Raw genomic sequence first — 27,558 nt, forward strand, 5'->3', positions numbered from 1 at the left:
GACGGCGGCACTGAAAAGTTCCTCAGCACGTGACCTAGTGGACTGTGACGACTTCTCACGAGGTGTGTTTGGTTACAGGTACACACTAATTTGTGTGGAGAGAAGAGACGAGATGAGAAGTGACGTGATATATACGTAGCCAATTTCTCGCTCACGGTACAAACAAGGTTGGTTTGTTGTTCCAAGTTCTCCGCAAGTGATAAATAATTGTATTTTTTTTTTAATATGGGAAATAAAAAATTGAATTTTAAACCTTAGATTTTTAGATGGTCACACCGACTTTTGTTCTTTTTGGTAAAAGCTCCAATAATGTGAGTCTTTTTAAAACCACACTTATTTATTTATTTTTAATTTGTATGATTGGGTGTTCGGTCAATTTATACGCACATCAACTAATCTCAAAACCCACAAAAAATACTTTCTCTATGTGAATCGAGCAAATCTCAGATAGAGTTCGCGGGCGTGGCCTAAAAAATTGATAACACTTAATGTGAGTTGAATTTAAAATCTGAAAAGAGCACATCCCAAATCCTGAGCTACAAATGAGTCTTTTTTTTTTTAAAGAAATTATTTGAATATGATTTTCCTTCATGTTAAAATAAAAATTACTATAATTATAGGATCGTTTGGGATGATTAAAATAAATATATTTTTTGATTTTTTATGAAAAGATATGTAGAAAAATAGAGAGATGATGTGATCCAAATAAGTGCACTTATCTAAATAAATGCACTTAGTTTGGGAAGACTAAATAAGTGCACTTTTTGACTTTTTATGAAATATGGGTTGGGTTTGGGTTGGGTTTGAAGTGATGTGTTAGAGAGGTGATGTGACTTAAATAAGATGATGTGACTTAAATAGGATAGTGACTTTTTGACTTTTTGTCTTTTTTCAAGTATGCCAAACTTGGCCTTAATTTATGCCAAATAGTGTCTATATTTAAATTTAAAACTTTCAAATAGTGTCTATATTTAAATTTAAACCAATAATGTAATCATTTAAAACTTTCTTATCTGTTAGTATGATTGCAAATTTATGTTTATAATATTAAAATAAATAATAATGTTGCCTTAGACAAAAAATTATTCGCTTGGCACTCGAGTCGCTTCTTACTTCTACCATGAGGATAACCATAATTAGGAGCTAACATGAAATGGTGACAAAAATCAAGCAACTTATAGCACTTTATATTTTGGTTGGGTTGAGAAAAAAATAGGAATATGGGGTCAACTCTCCTAGTTACACCTCTAACCTTATTATGTTACCCAATCAATTAATAAAAAGTCAAATTTAACGGGGCTGCAAGCACGAAATGTCAATTAAATTCATTAAAAGAAACTTAATTAAAGTTATTATGTTACCCAATCAATTAATAAAAAGTCAAATTTAACGGGACTGTAAGCACGAAATGTCAATCAAATTCATTAAAAGAAACTTAATTAAAGCTGACAAATAAGAAGATTTGGCGGACACTATAATATATAAGAGTTTTAGAGACAAATGTTTTGGTCTCTAAAAGTGAAAATTTTGTTATAAAAGACATTTAATAATCAATTTCTATCGTCATGAGCACAATTGCTAAAAGGTTGTCTTGAAAAGTAAAAAATAAAGCTTTTAGCAACAAAATTTTAAAAAAGTCACTAAATAGACTTTTAAGGACAGAGTAATTTGGTCTCAAAATGATTTATTTTTTGAGACAAAATTTGGTCCTTAAAGAATAATAATTCGTCACTAATGTCTAATTTTTATTACTAAAAATATAATGACGACACTTTTCGTAACAAAATTATTTGATTCTTAAAAAATAATTTTATTCTTAAATTTTGATTTTTAAAACTTTAATTTTTTTTGTAGTGTGAGTTGATGATGGGCTGGATTTCATTAGGCATAGTTGTGCAACTCCTTTTTCTCCTCATGTAAAGTTGCAAAAAAGGAAATGCAAAACAGTTCCATATTTGATAAGCCATTTTTAGGATTAGTCATGTCTTATTATCAAAGTAGAACAACAGATGCTACCCTTGGGCCAATATCACGTTTTATCATTTAAACAGCACAAAAGTTTGGAAACAAGAAAAATTGAAATTTACAAAATATTTATGTGTGCCTGAATTTAATTTTACATCGTAAGATCTACATTTAAAATGTATTTCAATCATGTAATATTTTTTCTAGATATTTTTCTCAATAAGTTTTTTGAATACCTAACATTGTTGTTTAGACAATTTGAGATACATTTCAAGTTTTGCTTTGCTAAAAATGTCTGGCTGGCGGTGACCAAATAAAATGGCATTGAAATGTCTAACAATGAAGGTTGTGAGCCGAACCTTTGTCTCTCTTTTGTGCAAGTTTTTATATGCAAGTGATACAATTGCTTTAGTTAAAGTTCAACATGGGTCAAAGAGAGTAGCGTGGATCAATCATTAAATCATTGAATCCGTCGTTGCTTATTGTTGAAAGTCTTAATTTTTCAAAGGCCTAGCAAGATAAGTCATCATTTTGATATTCAGCGATCTCACAAAAATTTTGAGACACTACCAAAAGAGAGTAAATATACTCAAGATTTTTTATACAAACATATTTTTTTTGTATAAAATTTCATTTAGATTGAGGTGGCAATAATGTTTTTGATATTATAAATCCAATGATGAATTTTTTTGCTTTAAAACGAGAAAATAATATTAAATTTTTTTTTTGGGATAGAAACCCCACTAGTTAGGAATTTTCTTTATTTGATTTACTGTGAGTTAAAAATGAGGAATTATTTTAAGGGTGTTCAACAAAGCGCAACAGTACCTAAAGTTGAAAAGAAGGGTAAGGGGTTTTTTTTCAAAAACATATTTAAAGACAATAACACCCCACCTTATCAATCATATCATAATACATAAAATAGATTTGTTAAAACAGCGTGGAACACATGTTTTGTACCTCTTCCTCAAAACCAATATATATTTCATGTCATATTTTCTTTCAACTGTTCAATGATATTATGATTTTGCTTATCAACAATTGCAATCGTGAGTTGAAACATTGCCATTCTCTTGATTCCATGTGGCACTTTGTTTTCAACAAAAATTTCCCCAACGTTTTGGCATTATTGCCTTAATTTTTACTTTGTCATTGTTGCAAGGGATCAACACAAATATGTGATCTCACATAGTATTGGGCCAATGTTATTAAATTATTTAATTTGTCATATGAACAAAGGGGGGGGGGGGAACTATTGCATTTAATTTTATTTTAAAATATAATTATGAGAGTCTACTTATTTTTTTCAAATTTCAGGAGATGTCAGTTTAATCAACAATGATAGAGACTACTAATTTTGGAACTCTAAAAAGACCACTAATGACATGTCACTCAATAAAAAAAGAAAAAAAATACAACACCAAGGCCAAAACATCAAATCATTTATGGTGAGGCCCACTGCCATATCATTAGTGATAGCACTAATTAGTGCTCTCACTCATTTTCCCAGTTTAATTTGAAAAAAGATTGGAAGCTCTAAAAGAAGAGCTCTAGAGAGCTCTAATGGTGTGTGTGGGCCCCATAATGATGTGATTTTTTTTTTTCATTGCAAAGTTATAGAGCTTCTAAATTAGAGGGATGTATCATTTTTGGTTTAATTTATCAAAAAAGAAAGGGTAAAATTCATTTCTCTCTTGTGGTATGACCCAATGACATTTTAACTCCTTATATCTTTTGAAAATAGCCACATGCCTCCCAAGTAGTATGACCCAATAGCACTTTAGCTCCCTGTACCTTTTAAAAATAGTCACATAGTAACATACCTCCTATGTAATTTTAGATTAAAATGCTACAGTTACATTTTTCATCCAAACTAGCAGAGAATGTATCTCGCATGCTTATTTTGAGAGTAAGAAAGAGAAAAAAAATTAGTCAAAGTTAAATTTTAATATAAGAAGACGAAGCTAACTTTGTTTTACCTTTTTTTTTTGGTTTTAATCTAAATTTCTTAGTTAATAACATTTTAAATTAAACATATATATTATATATATAATTAAATTAACCTAAATATCTTAATTTATTATTGTAAAAATTAATCATCAAACTACTTCAGCTTAAGTTTTTATTTAACAACATTTTAAATAAACATAAACATAGATACATATATATATATATATATAATTTAATCATAAATAAACACCCTATTTATTATCATAAAATTATCTTATTTATTAACAAAAATGTTAGAGACTTTAAAAATTTTACCAAAAGTTTTACCAAATGTCTCACATGGGTGTGAGACCCACATGGGACCCACATTGTATGAGTCCCACATCTATGTGAGACATTTGATAAAATTTTTGATAGAATATTTGGGATTTCTAACATTACTCCTTTATTAATGTGGTGTTGGTGACATTGAGATGAGAAGAGAAAATGAAACGAGAAATGAGAAATTAAAAATGAGAGAAAATGAGGGAGAGGAGGTGGAATGGAACTCGTAAGCCGCTGTGTAGGACTAGTCACGCCGTAAAAAAAATTAGTGGGAAAATGGGAAGGAAAGAAGCCGGAAAATCTTCCCACGCAAAAGCAGACGTATTGGTTTAAAAAAGAAAAAAAAGAAAAAAAAAAAGGCTTTTGAGCTTTAATATAAGAATTTTAATAACTTTAATGGGAAGTAAATCTTAATTTGATGTGCTATTTTAGTCTTATTTATTTTTATTTTTTATTTTTATTTTGTATCACATTAAAACTTAATTAAAACATTAAGGCTTGGTTTGGGAAGACTAAGGGTTGGTTTGACATAAATTAAATAATCTATACTATATATTAAGTAAAAGGGGATTTTTAACCCAAAGCCTGTGGGAGCTCCAATCTCCTAATCCTAATTTTCTAAATTTTTGATTTAAAAAAAAAAAAACCTCAGCATTTATTAACATCTCCCAACCCACAATCCCTTTTGACTTCTCTCATAATTATTGCAATACCCTTTTCAATTTCTCCCATACACTATGGTTACATACAAAAATAAAAAAAGATAAGAATTTAGCTATAAATCTCAAAAATATATAACATTTAAATTTAATTATGATTTAATAATATAATTATATATATATTTTTTATGTATATCTATCAAAATTTTAAATCACTTAATAAGAAAAATTAATCAATTTTCCAAAATTATTGATTTTTAATTTACAAAATAGATTAAAAAAAACTATTGACTGATTTATTTATTTAATAACAAAAATATTTCATAATCTCTCCCTCCTAATCTCTCTCACAAATTTAAAAAAAAAAATATTAAAACTTGCATTATTTTTCTCTTCCCCAAAAAATCAGATAATATTTTTTATTAAAGTTGTAGATATCTACCAATATTTTATATATTATATTATAACATAACAAAAAAAAATTAAAAAACTATTTTTTTTTACAGTTATCTAAATAAACTTTAAATCAATAAAACTCACATATCTATCATATATCTAACTCATATCATAACTTACCTAAATAATAATAATTAAAAACAAATGGAAATCACAGATAAATTAAATTTAAAAAAAAAGATACCCACAACTCCATCTTAAATAAATTAAAAAAAAAATCCATAGAAACCACACAAAAATAAAAATAAAAATAAAAATAAAAAGATATATCTATCTATCTATCTATCTATCTATTTATCTATACTATATATTAAGCAAAAGGGGTTTTTAACCCCAAGGCTTGTGGGAGCTCCAATATTCCAATCCTAATTTTCTATTTTTTTGATTTAAAAAAAAAACCTCAGTATTTATTAATTTCTCCTAATCCCTATGCCTTTTGGGAGATTTGGTCAAAACCCCCTAATAATTAAACTTTAATGCATTAAAGACCAGCATAAACAAAATTCTTGAAAATTTCAACACATCTATCTATATTATATTATCTATATCTATAGTTATACTATATATTAAGCAAAATGGGGTTTTTAACCCCCAATGCCTGTGGGAGTTTTAATATCCCAATCTGAATTTTCTAAATTTTTTATTTAAAAAAAAAACTCAGCATTTATTGATTTGGTCAAAATTTCCTGATTAGCATTTATTAACTTTTTTCAATCCACGTGCCTTTCCACATACTTGCATTTATTGATACAATCCCCTAATTAGCATTTAAAATTACCTCATACAAATAATTATAGATAAAATTCGTGTATAATTACTGCAGTACCCTTTTTAATTTCTCCCACACACTATAGCTAGTGATAAGATTGTTAAATTATTTTTATAAAAAATCTTAAAAGCATAATTTATATATTAAAAAAAATCTAAAATAAATATAAATATCTATAATTATCCCGTGCATAACACGAGTGATAGGTTAGTATAAAAGTTAAAAAGTCACTATCTTATTTAAGTCACATCATCTTATTTAAATCATATCACCTCTCTAACACATCACATCAAACTCAACTCAAACCTAATCCATATAAGCCAATAAGTCAAAAATAACACTTTTTTAGAACATTCCAAATCAACCCTAAATAAGTTCACATTTTTTATTTTTTTATCTTTTTTGAATCACATCAATCAATATTTTCTCTTTAAATTTATACATCTTTTTATAAAAAAAATAAAAAATACATTTATTTAAAATATCCTAAACCACTCTCCAAAGTCAATTAAAATTCTAATTTTAAAGTGATGAACTCTTATAGGTTGGTCTTTTATAAAGACTTCCAAAGCCGGCAAAGAGAAAAGGAGTTTTTAATAATCATCGCAAAACCGACAGCACACCAAACAACAACTACAACTACACCCCTCCCCCAACACCACACTACACCACACCTAGCTCAAATTGACTCACAAGAACCACCCATCTCTCTCTCTCTCTCTCTCTCTCTCTCTCTATTTGTGCTGTATATACAGGAGAGATAGAAAGAACGGTTAATAAAAAATCCCCCAAAAGATCCCAAATTTTTGGGGTTTTTTTTTTTTACTCTGTTCCAACTATTTTGTGGTTACATAGAACAGAGTGAAGAAAGGAGAGGAGTGTTTGAAAGAAGCCAAAAACAGAGTGAGTGGTGGCAAAGAGAAAAGTTCGGATCTTTTTTGTGTTTGAAGATTTGGGTTTGGTTTTGATTTGAAGAAGAAGAAGACGAAGATATGGGGATTCTATACGACGACGTGGTGATCTTGAGGCAGTCTGAGAAAGAAGGAGACCCAAGTGTGATCACTGTCAATTGCCCTGACAAAACTGGCTTGGGTTGTGATCTTTGCCGCCTCATCCTCTTCTTCGGTTTAAGCATTGTCAGAGTTGGTATGCTCTCTCTCTCTCTCTCTCTCTCTCTGCATATGAATCCTTAATTCCTATTAAGTTTTGGGTCTGTCTCAGTTTTGCGAACTAACCCATGGGTATTTGTGGTTCTTGTGAATTTTCCCCTTAATTTGGTTTTCAACCTGTTTGGCTAGTTGGAAATGATTTTTCTTTCTGATGGGTATTTTCTGAAACAGTAGAATTGTGCTAAGCAGTTTTCTCTTTGGCGTTTTCTCAAATAAGTGGTGGGTTTTGGATAGTTTTGTTTATTTGCTTCCTTAATTGTGTGTTGCAGATGTGTCTACTGACGGGAAATGGTGCTACATAGTGTTCTGGGTCATTGGAAAACCAAATACCAGATGGAGTTTGTTGAAGAAGAGAATGATGGGGGTATGCCCTTCTTGTTCTTCAGCTTCTGGGATTTACTTTTACCGATCCGAATTGCAGCCCCCCAAGCCTCCTGATGTTTTCCTCTTGAAGTTCTGTTGCCGCGATCGAAGAGGCCTTCTTCATGGTAATTTTCTTGTATCCACTGCTTATATCTGTGAAATTTTTGCTGGGTTTTAATTGAATTGCTTGTTCCACTAAACTGATCTTTATGCTCCTGTTGGTTCTATGATTTCGTAGCTAGTCTTTTGTCCAGATGAATTTGAAATCTAAGCATGTTTTCTAATCATGAATTTTTGATGTTGTAGTATCTTTGTTCTTTATCCTCCTTTATGTGCTGTTTGATTTCTGAGAAGCTGACTTGCTTGTTGTAAAGATAAAAGTTTTGAGGGCTTTTACCTAGGTTTCAAAGGAGCATTGTGGAATTACATGATTTTCCCTTCTTTTCTTTTTTTGTTTCAGATTATTTATTTAAATATTTTTGATTTTTTCCTTGTTCCTTTGTTCTGTTTGTGTGCTGATTGATTTTGTAAATTCTAGCATCATATCAGTAATTTAACTGTCACTGAGTTATGGAGAAAATTTTGGGCAGATGTGACGGTTGTTCTTTGCGATCTCGAGCTTACAATAAAGAGAGTGAAGGTGTCTACTACCCCGGATGGCAGAGTGATGGACTTATTTTTCATCACAGACACCAGGTTCTACAATCTAGACTCAGTCCATGCTCAGTTAACAATAAGTACTATTATTTCTAATTTTTTCCTGGGTAAGTGTTTATGGGGAGATTTTTAACTCGTATGTCAATGTTCCTACTATACACTGTCTTCACTATGTGGGATTGAGTTGATTACATGGAATATGATAAAAATTTATGGCAGCTTTCTTGTGGACGAGTTGGATCCACATATTTTTTAAATGGATATCTTGTCCCATTTATCCTTATCCTAAACTGAAACAGGGATAGTGAGGATACATGATGGTTTGATGCCTCTCTATTAGTGAAATTTCGTTACCAAGGCAACCGGGAATGTGCAATAGTTTGGTTTTGAACTATGGTCATGCATGGAGTAATCTGGTTGATTGACTTAAATTAAGACTATTTGTAAATAATTGTTTTCGTTTTTCCCATTTGTTTGTTTGCAGTCGTGGGACATCATAAATTGTATCAAAATTTTAAACCCCAAGGTGGAGAGCATCCGTTTATTGTATTATATAATTAAGTTTTGATAATGCCGTTAAGTTATAATTATCTAAGTCGTTGTAGTTGATGTGAATCCCCTTTGTGACCTTATGTTTGTGACCTTATGTTTCTTTCAATGTTGTCAGGGAACTTATGCATACCAAGAAGAGACAGGACGATACACACGACCATTTAAAAGATGTTTTAGGGGATGCCATGATTAGTTGTGAAATAGAAATGGTTGGCCCTGAAATTACCGCATGTTCACAAGGGCCCTCATTTCTTCCTCCTGCAATCACAGACGACAAGTTTAAGTTAGACGTAGATGAACACCAAAGTGGATCTCTCACCTCCAACAGTGTATCTATCACTATGGATAATGCTCTCAGTCCTGCTCACACGCTTGTCCAAATTGTCTGTAAAGATCACAAAGGTCTACTCTACGATATTATGAGAACTTTAAAGGATTACAATATCCAGGTAGATAATTTGGATTGATCTACTAGTTTTTTTTTTTTTTTTTTTTTTACAATAAAATTATTCTAATGTTGTTCATAATATAGCATGCTTGTTCAGTCACCATTTCTTTATTGGCTGCTTTGCTTTATATGTTTTAATATTGCAAAGTGCTATGACTTGTACTGGATTTGTGTTTTTAACATTAATATCCCGTTATGTTTACCAGATTTCTTATGGGCGATTCACCACAAAAGAGAATAGAAATTGTGAATTGGACTTGTTCATCATGCAAGCAGATGGGAAGAAGATAGTTGACCCTAGCAAGCAGAAAGCATTGCTTTTGCGTATTCGGATGGAACTACTGTGTCCTATTAGAGTAGCTCTGGTGAGCCGGGGTCCTGATACAGAACTTCTGGTAGCAAATCCCGTTGAGTTATCTGGCAAGGGCCGGCCTCTTGTTTTCCACGACATCACCCTTGCTCTCAAGATGCTCAACACTGGCATTTTTTCGGTATTTCCTGATCTCCATACTACATATAGTAGCTCAAAATGGGATTATTTCTTCCACCCATATGGATTCTCCCTCATCTCTTTGATGTGCAGTGTTAGAGTTCATGGCCAGAATTGTTTCCTTTACAATGTTTTATGATGAATACAGATTGTCTGTCCCCTTCAATGTACCATTCCTCTGTCTCCTTGAAGGGGGCATAGAAGGGAGTAGATGAGCTTCATTCTGTTATGATACATCATTGTCCTTCTCTAATGGGTTTTTGAGAGTCTTCTATAATTTGTTTTTTGTTTTTGCTCTTTTTCTCATTCCAAATTGGTCCAATTCCATTTGCAGGCTGAGATTGGGAGGCACATGATTGGGGATCGCGAATGGGAAGTGTACAGAGTTTTACTCGATGAAGGGGAGGGCTTGTTTGTTCCAAGGAACCAGATTGAGGAAGCAGTCTGGAAGATGTTAATGGGGTGGGAGTGAATATGTCTGACGATATACCGTTTCGTTCGGATTGCATATTTGCAACAAGCTTCCTTGCATCACTGAACAGCAATCTTCAATCAGGTTAAATATGTACTAGATGTAAATAAGGAGGTATGTTGTGAAAAAGCTGAGCTGTATGATATTCTAGTAAAAAAGATGAAGTAGAGTTGGTAGTGAGGAGATGAGAGGAGAGTTGAGGCACTCCCGTCATTGTGTATATGAAATCTGTAGAGGAGAAGAGCTACATGGTGTACCCTTGTATGGATGTTATAGCTATGTTATTTAGATTAAAACCATGCTCTCCTACCTAACTATTTTCCCCGGTTTTATGGAGTCAAATTATTCCAACAAATTACAATGACATGATTCTTCCAATCAATCCCGTGAATCACTCCATTCATGGGATTCTCTAATTAAAAGTATTGAGTAATTAATCAAAATAGTCTTATAGCGCCAACTAAGCATGCATATATGGTTGCTTCCTTCGGACCTATATAGAAGCAGTATTGGTATGATGCTGGTGGAGCTTGGCTTTGGATGTCCAGTAATTTTCTTGGGTAATAAGTGTATGTGCACCTAGTCGTGCCATGACTACTTCACTACCCACGTTCACTCTCAAAATTTGTCCCTATCAAGAGGGTCAAAATGTGATGCGCATTTTCATAATGCACTCCTTGAAAACTTGACATAATGTGGTGGAAATTAGAATTAACTGTAGTTGGATTGTGACAAAATATGATTTTCTAACAACATTGAGTTTCACATTGTCGTCGACAATCAAATTGTGTCGTAACCCTTCCAATGAGTAGTAATTTTTGAGGATATATGTATATCATAGAACTTTCCCATCAAGAGTCGGGAGTGATACTTTTCCTACCAAGACAACTTGGCAGGACTTGTTTAATAAACCATTTGTATTTCTTTTTTTTTACTTTTTCAATTATATTGGCTTGTCCCCTCTTATCTTCTTTATGCAGATATGACAAAAACCTAGTCAAAGTAAACCATATTTGACTGTCAATTTAATTTTTAAAAATAATTGGTAACTACATATGCCAAAATAGGATCGAACATGGAAAAAAATGTTGAATAACTAGATATATATAAAATTGATGACTCAACAATGATTTGAACGTTGTTGGTTCTTGCTTCTCATCTTCATTCATATCGGCCTAATAATTGCAGTTGTTTTTGTATTAACATGTTCCATATATGTATCCATTGTCTTTTTCATTACCCACATATTTATATGTATATATATATATATATATATCTGTCAACATATTACTATCCAAAGGAGTCAGATTTTGACATAATTTCAGTGGAGCCCCCATCTCTGTGACATTGAATTTGATCAGCATTAACTTTCAAACGTGTAAAGTGTTTTGTGGGGTTTCTTACAACTTTTTCTCTTTGTAATCCAGCTAATTAACCATTGAGTGATGTTGTAAAGTACAAAATAAATTAAGAAATCAAAACTTTCTCAAACAGTTTTGGCCAATCTGTAACCAAACATGACATCATGGAGTCAAAAAATATGTCACAAGATTTCTGTACAAAATGTCCATGCAAATGTAATGGTAAAAAAGAGTGATATAATCACTGTTTACAAAAATGTGAAGGGGGTAGAAGTCTTAAAATTAACATTGGAGGTTGTAATTACAAATGATATAAATTTATTTGAATTTAATTTTACTAATCATATAGCGATTGACAGAGCGGAATGGCCGTGAAACAATCAAGAAGATGCCATGTATAGTTTAAGCTTGCAATTGAAAATCTTATATTCCTTGATCACATATTCTTCCTTAGGCAATAAGGTTAAATACATCTTCTCTTTCTACAATGTCATTTTGACAACTAGAATGAGCATTGAGGAATGCTTGGCTAAATTGAAACACAAATAATGACTGAAACAAAAAAGTGCATAGTCCTCCATTTACTTTCTTACTTTTTTTTTAACCTCCCAATTTTATGGCGGCTGAGCCCAATGTCAAGGGTTTCCATTAGCATCTTTGGTAGCGTGGGTTCAAATCACAAAAATAGTTTCTTCAGAAATGAAGGACTGCATATATTTTTTCTTAACCATCCCTACTTTAGCAGGAATCTCGTGCAAGGATCACTTATTTTTTATTTATTTATTTTTTTTGTTGCTTCTCACAGTTTCCAATATATACCCAATTTGTGTAGGACACCAGCAACCACTCCCCAGAAGGTAATTTCAGCAAAAATCACATATAATAATGTCCCAACTCTCTGAGAGTTCCAAACATCAACAAAGACATGCTTTTGAATCCAATGGACCTGATCATTTCAATTTTTTCCACACCATTAGATGATAAAAAAAATTAAGACCAAAAAAAAAAAAAAAACTGTCATTACTTACTAGTGAATTGTTTGGAGTCTTGTAATACCATCCATTTATGAATGCTGCAAAGATACCTTGTGCTGCCATCACAAACACCAGCATTGCATTCATTCCTATCCATTCCAGGAATAAGAATGGAGTCCTCAGTCCCCACACATCAATCTGTTCATATTTATCAGAACAGGTTTAGATTATTCCTTGTTTTTTTCTGTCTAATACTAGAAGCGGATAGGGAAGATTCGATCTAATTACCAGTATGTACAATATAGAGAATACAATTCCTGCTGCACCAGCTGTGAAACAGACATAGCTGAAGCTGTACAGTTGTTTGTTTAGAGGAATAGCTACAAACCAGAGAAAAAAAACAAACATTAAGTTGATCTTGTTTCAAGTAAATGATGGTTAAGGTTGTTGTACTAAGTTATTACGATAAATTAGTTTGGAGTTATTATATACAAACATAAAAAATATATACAGAACTATTATATAGAATGATGTGGCAGATTGTGGTATCTTTTTTTCAAAACATGATGCCCTCCATTTTGATCATAATTTACTTGTCACATCGTTTTTATAGTAAATTAGGATAGTTTAGCATTTCCTGTTAGTTTATGTAAAGGAAAACTTTACATAGCTAGAAAAAGTAGTCCGAAAAGTGGCGAAAATCCATTTGGTTTAGTTTTGAAATTCATATTGAAAGATAAGTTTCTGAAAAAGACTTGTGAAAATTTAAAACTTGTTTAGTTATAGGTTTTGAAAATAAATTTTGAATTGTGTATTTTGAAAGTAGTTTTTAAAAATTTGTAAATTGAAAACTTATTTGATTAGGTATTCTCAAAATTAGTTTTTAATTAGAGTTGTTTTGGGTCTTGTATTTTTTTTTTTTTTTTTGTCTTGTAGTCAAAACTTTTTATAATATTATAGTCAATTTTATTTTTATTTTGTTTACTTCTTTTACGTACGTAATCTTTTACATAGATCTAATATAATTTATAGGGTAGAGTTTCATATGTATATATTAGTTCATAAGAACATTTTTAAAATTTTAAAGCTGCTTTTTTGATTTATATCTACTCAATCTACATAAATTTATAAGTTTCATATTTATTACATTTGTTTTTCATTTTTTCACATTTTGTTTACTATTTACGTATATTTTTTGGATCGCTCATACATATCTAAAACATAACAAATTATTTGGCTAATATTTAGATTTTTTTTTAAGAAAAACATTCAATCATCCAAAACTATTTCAATCACTTTTTCTCTTATACCTGTCTATTCAACTATAAAAAAAATATCAAATCATCAAAAACTCTAAAACTATTTTCAAAATATACAATCAAACAAAATTTTAAATTTTCTAAACTCTCTTCAAAAAATTAATTTTGACATAATAACTCAAAATACAAACCAAATAAGAACAAATTTAAAACTTATTTGGTTATGAATTTTGAAAAGAGTTTTCAAATAGTTGAGTTGAATATAGGTTTGAAAACCCAAAACCAAATAGGTTTTTGGGTTTTGGGCTGCGAAGTTATGATTTGAAAAGTAAACCAGATGGAGTCAAAGTGTATGGTGTAGATTCAAATTTAATAGGATGTGGACTATAGGGGTGGGTACGGGTCGGTTGCGGCCACGGAACCTCCAATCCGCCATCCGTCCGTCAGATTGGCGGATTGGAGAAAATCAATCCGCATCCATTCGCCAATCCGGCGGATATGGATTGAGCGGATTGACTGTTTGGCGGATGGATACGAATCGATTGGCGGTTTAAAATTTTATAAATTTTCAACATAATTCAACTTGTGCACTTCCTCAAAAAAAGAAAAAAGAAAAAAAAAAGTATTACAGTTAATGACTTAAAAAAATATTACAATCACTGCATGCCTCATCCAAAGTATGAAAGTTTAAAACTTTAGAATATCACAATCACTGCATGCCTTATCCACATACTACAAGCACAGCATGTCTCATCTACATAAAGTATTACAATCTGTGGTTCTTAAAATATAAAAACAATTCAAATCACCAAAACCATGAACATAGTAGTAGTAGAGATTGTATGTCTTTGTATTGTTACATCTATATCTGTTTTTTAAAACAAAAACCAACCAGCATATATCATATTTTCTATTTATTATTTTTAGAGATAGATTTAAAAACCAAAAAATATAAATAAATAATACGTTTATTTTTTTCAATTCAAAAAAAATATTCAAGTTGAAAACTTTTTTTCAACAGAATATTTAAACTCTTTTTTAATTGAAAACACAAACAGAATATTTAAACAAACTGAAAACACAAAGTCTTATAAATTACTAGGGGTGTTCGCAGTTTGGCGGTTCGGTTGCGGCCAAAGGAATCTCAAATCCGCCATCCGTCTGCCAGATTGGCAGATTGGAGAAAATCAATTCGCAATCGTCCGCTCGTCATCACGCATCCATCCAAAATGCGACGGATTGGTTCGGTTCAGTCGGTTTTGGCGGATTAGTATATTCGCTGCCCACCCCTAGTGGACTACATCCAGAATGAATTTGGTCCACACTTAATTTTTGACAACTTATCTAGTTAATTTTTCGAGCACCGGAACATTGTTGTTTTGTAAACCATTTCTAGATGAGTTTCATGAGACTCACCATCTGTAAAATGAAGAATGATGCCTACAATAAGTAAACCAAGCCCCATTGAGACCCATTGCTTGAACCTCTCAGAGTGACCCTACAAAACATTCCCACTTACATCAATCTTCATGAATTTTAAGTTTCGCCCTCACTAATGATTGATACTTGCAACTAAAAGATTGTAACTAACCTTAAAATGTATCAAGATGTGCCCATAATGGATGCCAATGATGCCTGACATGATAGCTGAGATCGAACTAAGCAAAAGTAGAAGAAAAAAAAATCCAAGTTTATCTCATAGTCATCATTTTCGAAAAAAGAAAAAGAAAAAAAACTATATTGTTGTTCTCATTTCTATTCATGGATCAACAAACCTCAACAAGCCTTCCGGTTCAAATGGAGCGCGACACCAATTTGGAGCATCTGCCCGAAGTGGGCCAGTATCAGGAGAACTGAATGTGCAAGCTTACAAGATCATCGAAAAGCACCAAAATATTGGTGACTTAATCATTAGCATATTAGGAAAAATTGATATTGGACCTAACCTTTAAGCGAATCCAGACGGGTTGCATGTAGAGATGATTGATGCCCCAAACTTGTTGATCCACATAACCAACAGCATTGCAAGTAGGTCCCAAGTGTCCTCTCATCCCACATTTTACCTGGAAAACAGAACAATATCAGTTTCATTGCGCTGCATGTGTGAGTTTGGCATAATCTTTATAATTTATTTGTTGCATACCGTGTATGTCTCTGTTCCTTGATCTTGGCGCACCATGAAACTCCAATCTGGCACGTATAGCGCATATGTTGTGATCATGTATGTTAAACCTACTCCACTAAACCTAACCCACTCCACCTACCACCTACCACTACCACTACCACCTACTCCACTACATCTCCTATATAAGGAGCCCCTCACCACCATTTGTAATATATAGTTGTAATATACAACATACATCAATCAATAATACATCAATTTTAACAGAAATCGTGGTCTCCGGACGCCTACCGCGACGAGGCGTGGCTGAGGCGGAAGGGAAACCACGACAGCCGCATACGGCGGAGCAAGAGCGTCACCGACGAGGACCTCGATGAGCTAAAGGCGTGTATTGAACTAGGGTTCGGGTTCGAATCGCCGGAGATCGATCAACGGTTGTCCGATACTTTGCCTGCTTTAGGGCTCTATTACACTGTTAATAAGCAGTTTTATGAGAATTCGAAGTCCTCCACGACGGCGTCCGAGTGTGACTCGCCGTCATCTTCCGTTGGTAACCACTCCATATTCGATCCCGGTGATAATCCTCAGACGGTGAAGACGAGGTTGAGACAATGGGCACAAGTGGTGGCTTGTTCGGTGCGTCAATCTTCTAGCTGATCAAGATCATCTCATCAATGGCTTCAATCAAAGCAAACCAACCATGGTTTATTTATTAAAAAAATAATCAAAAGACAACCAACTTGTTTGATTGATGCGAACCAACCATGTTTTGATGCGAATATGCTCCTCCTCATCCACCATCACCGCCGTCGTTACACTAGTGTTTTTTTTTTTTTTTTTATAATTTTATTTTATTTGGTATCTATAAATGTAATAGAATAAAAAATTAAAAAGGAAAAAAAAAAGAAAAAAAAAAAAGAGGAAAGATTGCAGTGGGGATTGACTTTTTGTTTGTTTGGATTTTTTTACCTAATTTGTATTTGCTGTTTGTGCTTTGCTTTCTTTATTTGGTTTTAGGTACAATTGGATATTTCATATCTGATCGAATCTCATGTAAAAAGGTCCAAATTTGTGCGATAAAAAAAATTAAAAATGGGATAGGAGACACTGTATGGTCGTGTCAGATCGTTGTAGAAGACATGGTATGGTCGTGTCGGACCGTTGTAGCAGGACAGTTTACGAGGTCATGTCGGACCGATGTAGCAGACACTGTGTGGTCGTGTCAGACCGGTGTAGAAGACAGTTTACGGGGTCATGTCGGACCGTTGTAGCAGACACTGTGTGGTCGTGTCAGACCGATGTAGAAGACAGTTTATGGGGTCATGTCAGATCGATGTAGAAGCTGACCGGAATCAATGTCGGGACAGTTTACGGGGTCATGTCGGACCGTTGTAGAAAATTGTGGTGGTGCACCAAGGGGGCGACTTAGGGAGTGCGCCATGGGCGACTTATACATGATACTGTGTATAACCCCCCCTCAAACTCAAATAGGTGTGAAGATAGAAACCTATTTGAGGTTGAAACAAAGGGATTGATAAAGCTGACCGGTGTAGAAGACACTGTATGAGTGTGTATATAGGCTGCCCAAAAGATATACATGGATATAGATATCGAGCCCTCAAAAGTCGTGCCCTCAAAAGGTGTGCCCAATCTTTCAAAAGGCGTGCCATCAAAAGGCGTGCCCAGTTTGTCGTCGAGCGCCGAGCGGCGCATGATCCGCGTGTCTGCCTTGGCTATTTAACCAAGACGGAGGCTGAGGCTGAGGCTGAGGCAGAGGCTGAGACAAAAAACCTGCGAAAATCCTTTGAAAAAACTCTTCCGTTGTTGAGAAAGAGATTCTGTAACACTCTGTTGCCCAGAAAATGGCTTCGTCGTCCCGTGGTCTGCTCACTCTCTTTCCCGACCTCAACGAGGCAACAAGAGAGATAACTGGTGCGGTGGCCAGTGAACCTCAACCAAACACCTCCGGTTTTGCTCCGTTGAACTTTCCGATGCGGTCTGTGGAGCAAAAAATGGCGGTACAAACTGATATTGAGGCCAATCAGTATACATTGAAGTCATGTGTGGAGACCATGACTGCGGTCACAAACTTGTCGCACCGGCTGCAGAGTAGGACAAATGAGGTGCAGCAGTTAAACGCCCAACTGGCTCTACTCCAACGCATGTATAAGGATGCGCGAGCAGAGACAAGTGTGCTAAAGGCGGAAAACAAGGAGCTGAAGCGGAAGGCCACCGTGATGTTCCGATTTGGAGGTCCACCATATGCTGTGGTGGAGGAGCAGGGGGGAGTGAACGTGCTCGGTGGCGTGGGAAACACGGAGGCAGCACCGTCAAGGGCCGCCCAGGACGGAGGCAAGAAGAAAAGACCGGCGGAAGAGGCGAAGAAGTGAGGTCGGTGGGTGGCCGTCTACAGAAAAGAAAACAAATCTTGTGTTGTTGTTGTTGGTGGTGGTTTTTTTTTTTTTTTTTTTTTTTTTTTTTTGTTTTGTTTTGTTTTGTTTTGTTTTGTTTTTTTTTTGTGGGTGTTTTGGTGTAGAACTGTGATCGGGGTGGATCCCTGTCAGAAATAAAATGAGTTGTTTTGTTTTGTTTTGTTTTTGTTTAAGGTGAAAGAAAAATAAATAAAGAAAGAAATAATATTAATATATTTGAAATAAAAAACGAGAGAGTGAGGGAAAAAGGAGATTGGTTCGCGTAGGTTTCTTGAGCCACGGTTTTGTTAAAACCTGCAATGGGTTTGGTATTTTTGTTTTTTTGTTTTTTTTTGTTTTTTTATTATTATTAAATAATAATAATAATAATAGATGAATGGCGAAAGCATGTGCCCGGTGGGTGGGAAAGTGAAAAAAATGAGAGAGAGAAAGTGGGGGACATGATGAGGAGGATGATAATGATAATAAAATGAATAAAAAAATTAGTTTTGGGTAATGTGGTGGCTTGATTCAAAAAATAAAAAAACTGGGTCCCTGAGTTGATAGAATGATGTATAGAGAGAGAAAGATGTTGCTTGAGCTCTCTAAGTCGAGGTAGTCTGGCGGGACGAGGGCACGGTGGGACCGTACTTAGCCCGGAGGGCTCGGAGGAGAAGAAGAGGACTCAAACCCCGAATCACATATACATATCACCGGCTCTGTATACAACTCCAGCACCAGCTCCGATCCCCGACTCTTCCTTTCCCCGCTCGCCCTCTCCTTACGTCGTCAACCACAAGCGGCGCGGCGGAGACGCCGTCGCTCATCGTGCCGGCGGATTTGATGAGACTCCGCAGCTCAAGTCTCCACCAGATGGTGAGACCGATTCGAATTCGAATGGTGATGTTGTTGTTGTTGTTGAAGAACTCGTGGATGATGGTGTTTGTGGTATGGAGACTGGTGGTGAGGACAGAGATGGAGGTTCTGTGGTGGCGGTGGTGGATGATTTCTTCGATCCTCGATGTGAGTCGGTGAGTGTTGGTAGCTCTGCTGGGGTTGATGATTTTGGGAAGCAAGGTGGGTGTCCGAGCTTTGTGTCTAATCAAGGCGAATTCTTTGATGCCAGTGAAGATTTCTCCACTGATGGATCTACTTCAAATTTTTTTTTTCTTCTTATGGACCAAGAATTGAATTGGAGCTGCATGCCATAAGACTCGGTCTTCTCGAGGAGATTGAGAAACGAAAGGCTGCAAAATATGAAGCTGTTAATCGTGAAATGTCCCAGAGGAACCAGGAAGTAATGGAGGTTGCACAGAGGCAGCGACAAAGGAGAAAAACCCAGAGGCAGAGGTGGTTATGGGGTTGTGTTGGGCTATCCGTGGCAATTGGGACTTCTGTGTTTGATGGAAGTAAGCGTGGGATAGAGCCATACTTTGTTGAAAAACTCCAGCGGGCAGCGAAGGCATGGTTGCCGGCCGGCTGCCCGCCGGAAAGAAAGGAATATAGGCCTAAATCTTATAGCTCTGATACCATGTTAAAACTGATGTATTATTGATAGATTGATATTTAATGTTGTGTATTGTATGTACATTATATAGGAGATGTGAAGTGAAGGTGGAGTGGTGTAGTGGAGGTGGTAGGTGGAGTAGGTGAAGTGGAGGTGGTTGGTAGAGTAGGTGGTTTACAATTTACATTTACAATTTACATTAACAATGTAAATGAGGAACACAACAAAGCCTCCTAACCTAGAACAATCAAAGCAAAGTTTAGAACCTTGAATGTGACATCGTTGTGTTTCAATAGAGTTTGTGTTTCACTTACCACTGCCATTTATAAGCAGTGAAAATGGAGAAATGACCGGGATCTAGGACAGTCGGTCTGAGCTTGGTGGTGAAGGTCTCTATTAGAGCTACAACCAAGTATACTAATGCTATTCTCTGTTTACACACACAACAAACCGGTATTGACATTAGTATTTACTTTATTTTAGAATTCACCCATTTGCAAATACTCTGAACAAATTTCAATTTTGTAATAACGATTTCAATTGAAATGAAAGTAAAATTAAGGGGGTTTATATTTTATTTTTATATTTTCCTTCTAACTTGCGAAGGCCGGATGACAATTCAGAATGAGAAAGCTCACTTTGACTGTTAATTCATTCCATAATCCATAGAACATCCATAAAATCATATCTTGGGCTTGAAAGATTTATCAATAAATTCTGATATCAAAATACAAATATTAGATGTCACATATTTAAAATCTTTACTAATTGGCTACTTGAAATCATTTTCAGGTTGCAACTATTTGTAACCTTTGTGAAAAGAATGACGGGTAAGAATATGCGTTACCTGGAGGATGCCACACCATCGGATTTGCTTCATGTCAACTCCATAAGACAGATCATCTGGTGCATGAGAGTATCCTCCTGCATCATGCAAATTTTCTAATTAGTCCTCGCTCGATCAATTTGGCCTGAATAGAAACTGATAGTTGACACCTTTTGCCTTTTAGTTTGTAGTCTACTTATCCCTAAAACTCATTCAATTGTTTTCAATACCTTGCAAGATAATTCCCCAAAAAAGAAGCTTTAATGTCCTTATGATTATTTTCTTGACTGCATCCTTCACCATTGGTATTTTCTGCAACATCAAGATCAAAATTCATTGCATATTTGGTTAGTCTATAAGCCAAATTTATGAGATCATAAGATAGATGAATGATGAGCTTGTTTTGCATATTTTTGTTTTTGTTTTTGGTCCGGGGTATTGGAGTAGCGGCCCCAAGATATGGTTACTTTTACACTGCACCAGACCATATGCTCACCTCTTCTTCTTGATTGTATCCATGTATTAGTTCTCTATGCCAATCAAACCATTAGAATTGGGCATTGACTTGATTGTAGTAGCATCCTGGTTCAAAGTTGAATTGGACAGTAAAGTTGACTTGGCTACATAGTTATGTCATAGTATTGAGTAATATGTGTTACATAAAATGCTCAATAAGTTTCCAAAATATCATGAATTAATACATTAATGAAGACATAAGATAAACAAAATGCTAAATATTAATCATTGTAGGCGCTACGGAATTTACTCTACTACAAGCTCACATGCAAATCTACTTAGATTAAAGATACAAAATAAGTCAAATATGTAATCTATTTAGATTATTATCTTCAACATTGTCATTAGATTAATATTTTTCTATCTTGACAATATCTGACACTCTGTCTAAATTTTTTAATTTGGTCCTTACAATTTTGATTGAGTCAAAATCCCCTAATTTAATTTCCGTCTAAATTATACAAGTGAATTAAAAATTGAACTATCAAATCAAAGTCAAGAACTAAAAAAAAATATTTAAACAAACTTGGATGACTAAAATAATACAATTGGGTTATATGATAGTCATAAATTTTATTTTCATTTAATTTATTGACAATCGCTCATAGATACATTGTAACTTTGTCAAAAGCACATGTTTTTTAATGTCACAATTGAAGATGTAATAATCAAAATAAAATTTGAGATAAATATATGAAAGTGATAAGTATAATTTATCTTAAAAAAATTATGAACAATATATACCTTGAGGGCAAATGCGATTGCGACACCTACTATGAAGAGAAAAAACGGCAACACAAAATCGGCCAATGTGCAACCATTCCATGGTGAGTGATCCATACGAGGATATGCTTCTCCAGCATCGTCTACTAGTATCATCACCTTCAAAACACATCTTGATAATGGTTAGAATGAAAATAAACATTAAAAACACTTTGTGATTTTTTCACTACAAGAATTAACACTTTTGGCAACAAAAAAATTGGTCGCTAAAAGTCTATTTTTGGTCGGCAAAAGTTATCCGCGACCAAATTTTTTGGTCGCTACTTTGGTCGCCAATTGAGGGTCGGCAAAAGTAATTCGCGACCAAAATTATGGTTGGTCGGCAAAAGTTGGATTTTGCCGACTAAATTTTTGGTCGCTAAATATTTAATTACCGCGACTAATTTATTTTGTCGCCAAAACACTTTGGTCGCGAAAAGTGATATTTTCCCGACCAAATTTCTTAGTCGCCAATTGTCACATTTGGCGACCAAAAAGTTTGGTCGCCAATTATTACATTTTGCGACCAAATTTTTTGGTCGCCATTTATCACATTTCGCGACCAAAAAAATTGGTCGCCATTTGTGTCTTTTCGCGACCAAAACTTTTGGTCGGCAAAAGTGAGATTCCACGACCAAGAACTGTTTTGGTCGGCAATACATGTATTTTTTGCGACCAAAACTCTTGGTCGGCAATTGTCATTTTTTGCGAAAAAAAATAATTTTGGATGTCGCGACTAATAAATTGGTCATCAAAGCAGGAAAACAATACACCTGTAATGATGTTATAATTCAATCAATCCATAATAAACTTATAATTTTAAAGCATCATTCAAATTAACTGAATTATTAACATTCGACACAATACAACTATTCTAAGTTTTCAATTCATATTCAACACAATACATTAAGTTGCCTTGATAGCCAATCAAAAAGATCCACTAAGTTTTAATTCATTAACTATTCAACACAATACATAATTCATATTCTAAGTTTTAATCCACTAAGTTGCCTTGATAGCCAATCAAAAAGATCCTTGCGCCCTTTTGTGCCAAGCTTCGCATCCATCAAAGCAGTAGTGATGTAAGGCACCTAATAAAGAAACAGAATTGGAAAATTTATCAGAGAAGCATGATAATGGCAGCAACATTGGATTGCAAACCCGTATCTTTGCAAAAATCAATTAAATCCTATAAACATGTACATCGTATTAAGACAACTAGCTGGCATAATAAAACTGTACCTGTTGTTGTACCTGCAAATTTCAATACACGATGATTAATAAGCTAACAGCCATAACAACCCTGCCAGTAAGATAAGCAAAAAAGTTAAATACCTGTGTCATTGTCAAATCCTACTCCAACACAAATAAAATTCAATGATTGCTAATTGGAGGTTGAGCAGTTCTATCAGACACTAATTACTTCTCTATGTAGCATATCTTACAAATGATGAGTTATTGAAGACCTAACATGAACTTATTCGGGCATAGTTAACTATCAAAGCTCCATTCCCTTTAAATGACCTAAAATTTGCAATTCACCTGAAGTGGGCCCTTCAGCACAATAAATATTTTCTTACTTTCCAATTTCCCAATAGGCAATAACATAGCACATAAATTCGAGGAATGGCAACCTAAATTGCATTTTAGACTAACAGCAGAAACACCAACCACTGAGGAAGCTTCCACAATTTCATCGTGCAGTCTTCGCTATATGTCGCGACAAGGTTTCTGTGGGAGTGATGTGTGATACCAATTACATCCTTCTCATGGACCTGCCAAATTATTAAGAAATAATAAGAGCACTTTCAAGCCAGAAATATTGGATTTCTGCATAATGCAAGCCAAATTAGTAAATAAATATAACTAACAATTAATACCACATCCTATTTATAAAACTAAGAATGAATCAAACTTCAAAACATAATTGCCGATTCTTGTAATGTAGAGATTGTGGCACTTGCTTGGCCTCCGAAAAAATAAAAGATTACCTTCATATGATGCAAAAATTATAACCATAGCTTTACAAAAATGACAAAGACCCGAAGCAAGGTCAATTGACAAGATCATGAAAGAAAAATACAAAAAAGGATAGAACTCAATTCCCCTAAAGCTACTGACATAAAGAAATTATATACCTAATAAGCACGGTTAACCTTTTAATAATTACCTAATAAGTTCATAAACTTCAATAATTAATAAGTTTTAAATTTGGTATTTTGGTGGACGATTAATAATTCAATTTCTAAGAGAATAATTTGTGTTGATAGACTGTTAGTGAAGCAAAAAGACAAAAGTTTGATTTTCAAGATAATTTTTACACATTTCTAAACACTTTTACATATTTCTATACACTTTTACCAATTTCAATACACTTTTTACGCATCTACCAACATTAATGACAACCCTATGGGCAGTCGTTAGCATTTTCCATTAATTATTTGTATAACCAAAATGTATACCACTATAAAGATGTATATGAAGATTTTTACTGTGTTTTCCAACAGGACACCTGGCCATTGAACCATTTCTACATCTAAAAGTATATTGAGATTGTATCAATCCTCTAATGTTATTAATATGAGTGTAGCCATCTCACACCACAAAGAATTAGTTTCCTAGATTGAAGTCCATTTTCCTTTTCTTTTTTTTTAACAGCAAAGATAAAGATTTATTGATGATAAAGCAAAAAACATGCAAAATTACATCAACAAATCGGAAAGTGCACAAAGATTGGAGAGAAGTCAATCGAGAGCAACCAAAAGATGAAAAATAGAACAATAACACAGCAAAAACAGCTTCGAACAGTAGGCCAAACAGAACAACTTCAAAGCAGAACAGAAACAACTTCAGCAACACAAAACAACCAAACAGTCCATCAACAAAACAGAACAATTTCAAAGCAGAACATCAGCAGACCAAATAGCAGCCTCAGAGCAGCAACATAGAGTAATAGCATACACCATTAAATAACCTTTGACGGGGTTCTAATTTGTTGGATATGGGAAACAACATCCTGTACTGAGTAGTAAAACCCTGCAGTGTTGCTTTTAATCCACAAAGCCACTCTGAGTTTAATCAATTCCTTAACATACTAGAACCTTAACCAAAACCAACTCAAGCTGCATAAGCCTGTGACTCCAGTCCACCCACACACAGCAAGGATCATACTAGCAGTGGCTTGGCCCACCCCCAGCTCACCTTAACACAGTAGCATTCACAGTCACTTGATCCACATTGCTACCCTCACCCACCCCCAAAGGTATTCCTAGAGCAGAATCACAGCAGAGAAAAAAAACAAAAAAAAAAAAAAAAAAAAACATACCAGCAGAACACACCTGGGACCATGTCAGCATCAACCACCATGCTCACAGAACAACAAGGCAGCCATGCTCACCCTCCAGTTCTGCTACAGTGCTTGACTTGAGGCAGATTAAAGACCAAGACAATAATAGAGTAGAAGTCCATTTTCCTGACTTAACATTCTATTCCTAAAGAGAGCCAAAGTTTTACTTTTACAATTCGACGATCAAATTCACAGGTGACTACTTATGTTACAGTTTCACTTCCATCTCCTAATACATACATACATACATCTAATACCATTAACTTATGTTGTGTAACGAGACTCTCCTTCCATTACTTTTACAATTCTTAAATTAAATGTTCTTTTATCAAGTATCCTAGTAAGAAAAGAAATCTATTCGACTAATTTTCACTCCACTTTCAAATGCAATTAATTATTAAATGTTTATCCCTCTTCTTAAAAGTATATGTTTGTAAAGAAAGAAGTATATCATTGCAAATCCTAAAAGCAATAGATTCATCATTGCTCTCTTACAATTATTAGAAATAACAAGCTTTACTCTTACAATGGAGGTGCTCATACAATGTCCCATTTGATGCATATTCAAAAACCAACATCCTTGTAAATGGTTTACTCTCTGTGCAATAACCCAGTAATATGTGACCTGTATTCTCATGATTTAATCTTGCCAAATCAGCTACCTAAATTGTAAAAATAAGTGAGATTTTAAAAGTCGTTTGTCACATATCTAATTACGTTCACCATCAATCTAATTACTTTACCTCTCTCTGGTAATAAAGCTCAAGATAGCCTGTCCAATGCTCTTCTTTAATGCAAAGCGATATTACAGCAATCTCAGGCCCACCTTTCATGGTCCCTTTGTAGACTAGACTGTCTGGAGAGGACCCAATAATGTTGCTGAAATCTTCACATGCTACTTCGAGTTCTTGTCTGCTAAATCTCAATACATCCTTCAACATCTCAGAATCTGTATAGACTCCACCAAAGTCAACATTAGATCTATCATATTTAAAGAGCACAACTTTGAATCTTAGATGTAACCTAAGAAGCACGGACACTTCTAAGAAGGTAACATGCCTTGTCCGACAGTGTAGGACATTGACACTCCATTCTACTTGTCAGACAGTTCCCAACATTTAGACACATGAAGCACATTACAAGTTTGAATCAAATAACTTAGAATCCAATGATAAAACAAAAATAAAATAAATCATATCTACCCTCATTTAAACTTAAAAATTATTATCTGATTTAAAAATTCATATATTGACATATAGTAATTATTTATCTTTATATATAACATATAATAAATATATAAATTATAAATATATATATAATAATACAAATAATATATTTTGTGTGTTTCCCATGTGTCATGTCATGGGAAACATTTGTGAAGATTTTCATGTTGACATGTCCGAATCCATGCTTCTTAAGATGCAATGTGGAAGATATAAAAGAGCTTACCTATGTATATCGTCATGTGATCCTTGTCACTCGAGGATACCTGAGTTATCCTGAGTTATCAAAAAAAATCATTCAAGTAAAGAGGCTGCAAGTTGAAGTATTGAGGCTAGTGGAAGAGATCAGGTAGTAGGTCAGGAGGGGCAGGTGGTCAGTTGTGGATTGGGGTGATAAGGTGCATAGAGGAGGGAAGAGAATAGGAGAGTAAAGGAAAGTGAAAGTTCTTATGGCACCATTATTAGAATTTGGACTAAAAATGGAGAAAATTTGACAATTTAGAGATCAAAGTAAAAGAATCTTTTATCAAGGGCCAAAGTGAGAAAAGAATCATACTCTATGGGGGAGAAAGTGTAATTTATCCTGTGTATATTTCCATTTTTCTTTCCCTTAATAATAAATTCACGATCCAATCCAAACATAAACATAGCTCCTCTCAGGAGCTTTTGGCAATTTTGTGCAAAATATCAGTTCTCTTAATGCGAAGGCACAATTAGGGAGCAAGTAGTGCTAAATTCAGAAAATGAAGGGAATGCCTCTCTATCTTTGATTGCACTACCAGTTGTCAAGCTAAATTTCCTTTTATCAAATTAGCATTGACCATTTCAATATACTTTATGCCCAAGCAAATAATAATATACTAGCAATTCAACTATCTTTCTTACTAACTAAATATATTAGGGAAAAGAAGTTATTCTGAGCATATTCTAAGCATCAAACTTTTGTTTTATTTCAAATTATAGAGGTGAGACCAAAA

The 27,558-nt window shown here is 34.1% G+C and overlaps 3 protein-coding genes and 2 long non-coding RNA genes across 8 annotated transcripts; 1 reads left to right on the forward strand and 4 right to left on the reverse strand.

Annotated features, from left to right (window-relative positions):
- Positions 1 to 6,629: 6,629 nt before the first annotated feature.
- LOC114316523 (ACT domain-containing protein ACR10) lies at positions 6,630 to 10,629 on the forward strand. The gene is made up of 6 exons (XM_028263177.2): positions 6,630 to 7,269; positions 7,562 to 7,780; positions 8,246 to 8,351; positions 8,980 to 9,313; positions 9,519 to 9,803; positions 10,137 to 10,629. Exons 1-6 carry the CDS (start codon positions 7,116 to 7,118, stop codon positions 10,272 to 10,274), a joined length of 1,236 nt encoding a protein of 411 aa, XP_028118978.1. The 5' UTR covers positions 6,630 to 7,115; the 3' UTR covers positions 10,275 to 10,629.
- Positions 10,630 to 12,032: 1,403 nt separating this feature from the next.
- LOC145788910 (uncharacterized) lies at positions 12,033 to 12,989 on the reverse strand. Its single transcript, XR_014363676.1, has 3 exons — positions 12,898 to 12,989; positions 12,664 to 12,807; positions 12,033 to 12,581 (listed from the first exon to the last, which is right to left on the reverse strand). It is a non-coding gene; the product is annotated as an uncharacterized LOC145788910 (long non-coding RNA).
- A 2,605-nt stretch (positions 12,990 to 15,594) lies between these two features.
- On the reverse strand, positions 15,595 to 16,700 carry LOC145789078 (uncharacterized). The gene is made up of 2 exons (XR_014363677.1): positions 16,012 to 16,700; positions 15,595 to 15,931 (listed from the first exon to the last, which is right to left on the reverse strand). It is a non-coding gene; the product is annotated as an uncharacterized LOC145789078 (long non-coding RNA).
- Positions 16,701 to 20,218: 3,518 nt separating this feature from the next.
- On the reverse strand, positions 20,219 to 22,129 carry LOC114316501 (uncharacterized). Its single transcript, XM_082917904.1, has 4 exons — positions 21,995 to 22,129; positions 20,965 to 21,046; positions 20,756 to 20,832; positions 20,219 to 20,338 (listed from the first exon to the last, which is right to left on the reverse strand). Exons 1-4 carry the CDS (start codon positions 22,127 to 22,129, stop codon positions 20,219 to 20,221), a joined length of 414 nt encoding a protein of 137 aa, XP_082774030.1.
- A 737-nt stretch (positions 22,130 to 22,866) lies between these two features.
- Positions 22,867 to 26,845, reverse strand: LOC145820943 (putative LRR receptor-like serine/threonine-protein kinase At1g63430). 4 transcript variants are annotated; one of them, XM_082917611.1, is made up of 5 exons: positions 26,808 to 26,839; positions 26,102 to 26,307; positions 23,684 to 23,787; positions 23,267 to 23,315; positions 22,867 to 23,103 (listed from the first exon to the last, which is right to left on the reverse strand). In XM_082917611.1, exons 1-4 carry the CDS (start codon positions 26,821 to 26,823, stop codon positions 23,276 to 23,278), a joined length of 366 nt encoding a protein of 121 aa, XP_082773737.1. In that variant the 5' UTR covers positions 26,824 to 26,839; the 3' UTR covers positions 22,867 to 23,103; positions 23,267 to 23,275. The 4 variants fall into 4 exon arrangements, 3 of the variants coding, with proteins under 3 accessions (XP_082773737.1, XP_082773736.1, XP_082773735.1); XM_082917610.1 differs by having other exon boundaries at positions 23,255 to 23,315; XR_014362988.1 differs by lacking the exon at positions 26,102 to 26,307 and having other exon boundaries at positions 23,255 to 23,315; positions 26,808 to 26,845.
- Between the last annotated feature and the right edge of the window lie 713 nt (positions 26,846 to 27,558).

Source organism: Camellia sinensis, chromosome 3 (assembly GCF_055761805.1).
Source record: "Camellia sinensis isolate YWXY chromosome 3, ASM5576180v1, whole genome shotgun sequence".
Taxonomy (NCBI): Eukaryota; Viridiplantae; Streptophyta; class Magnoliopsida; order Ericales; family Theaceae; genus Camellia; species Camellia sinensis.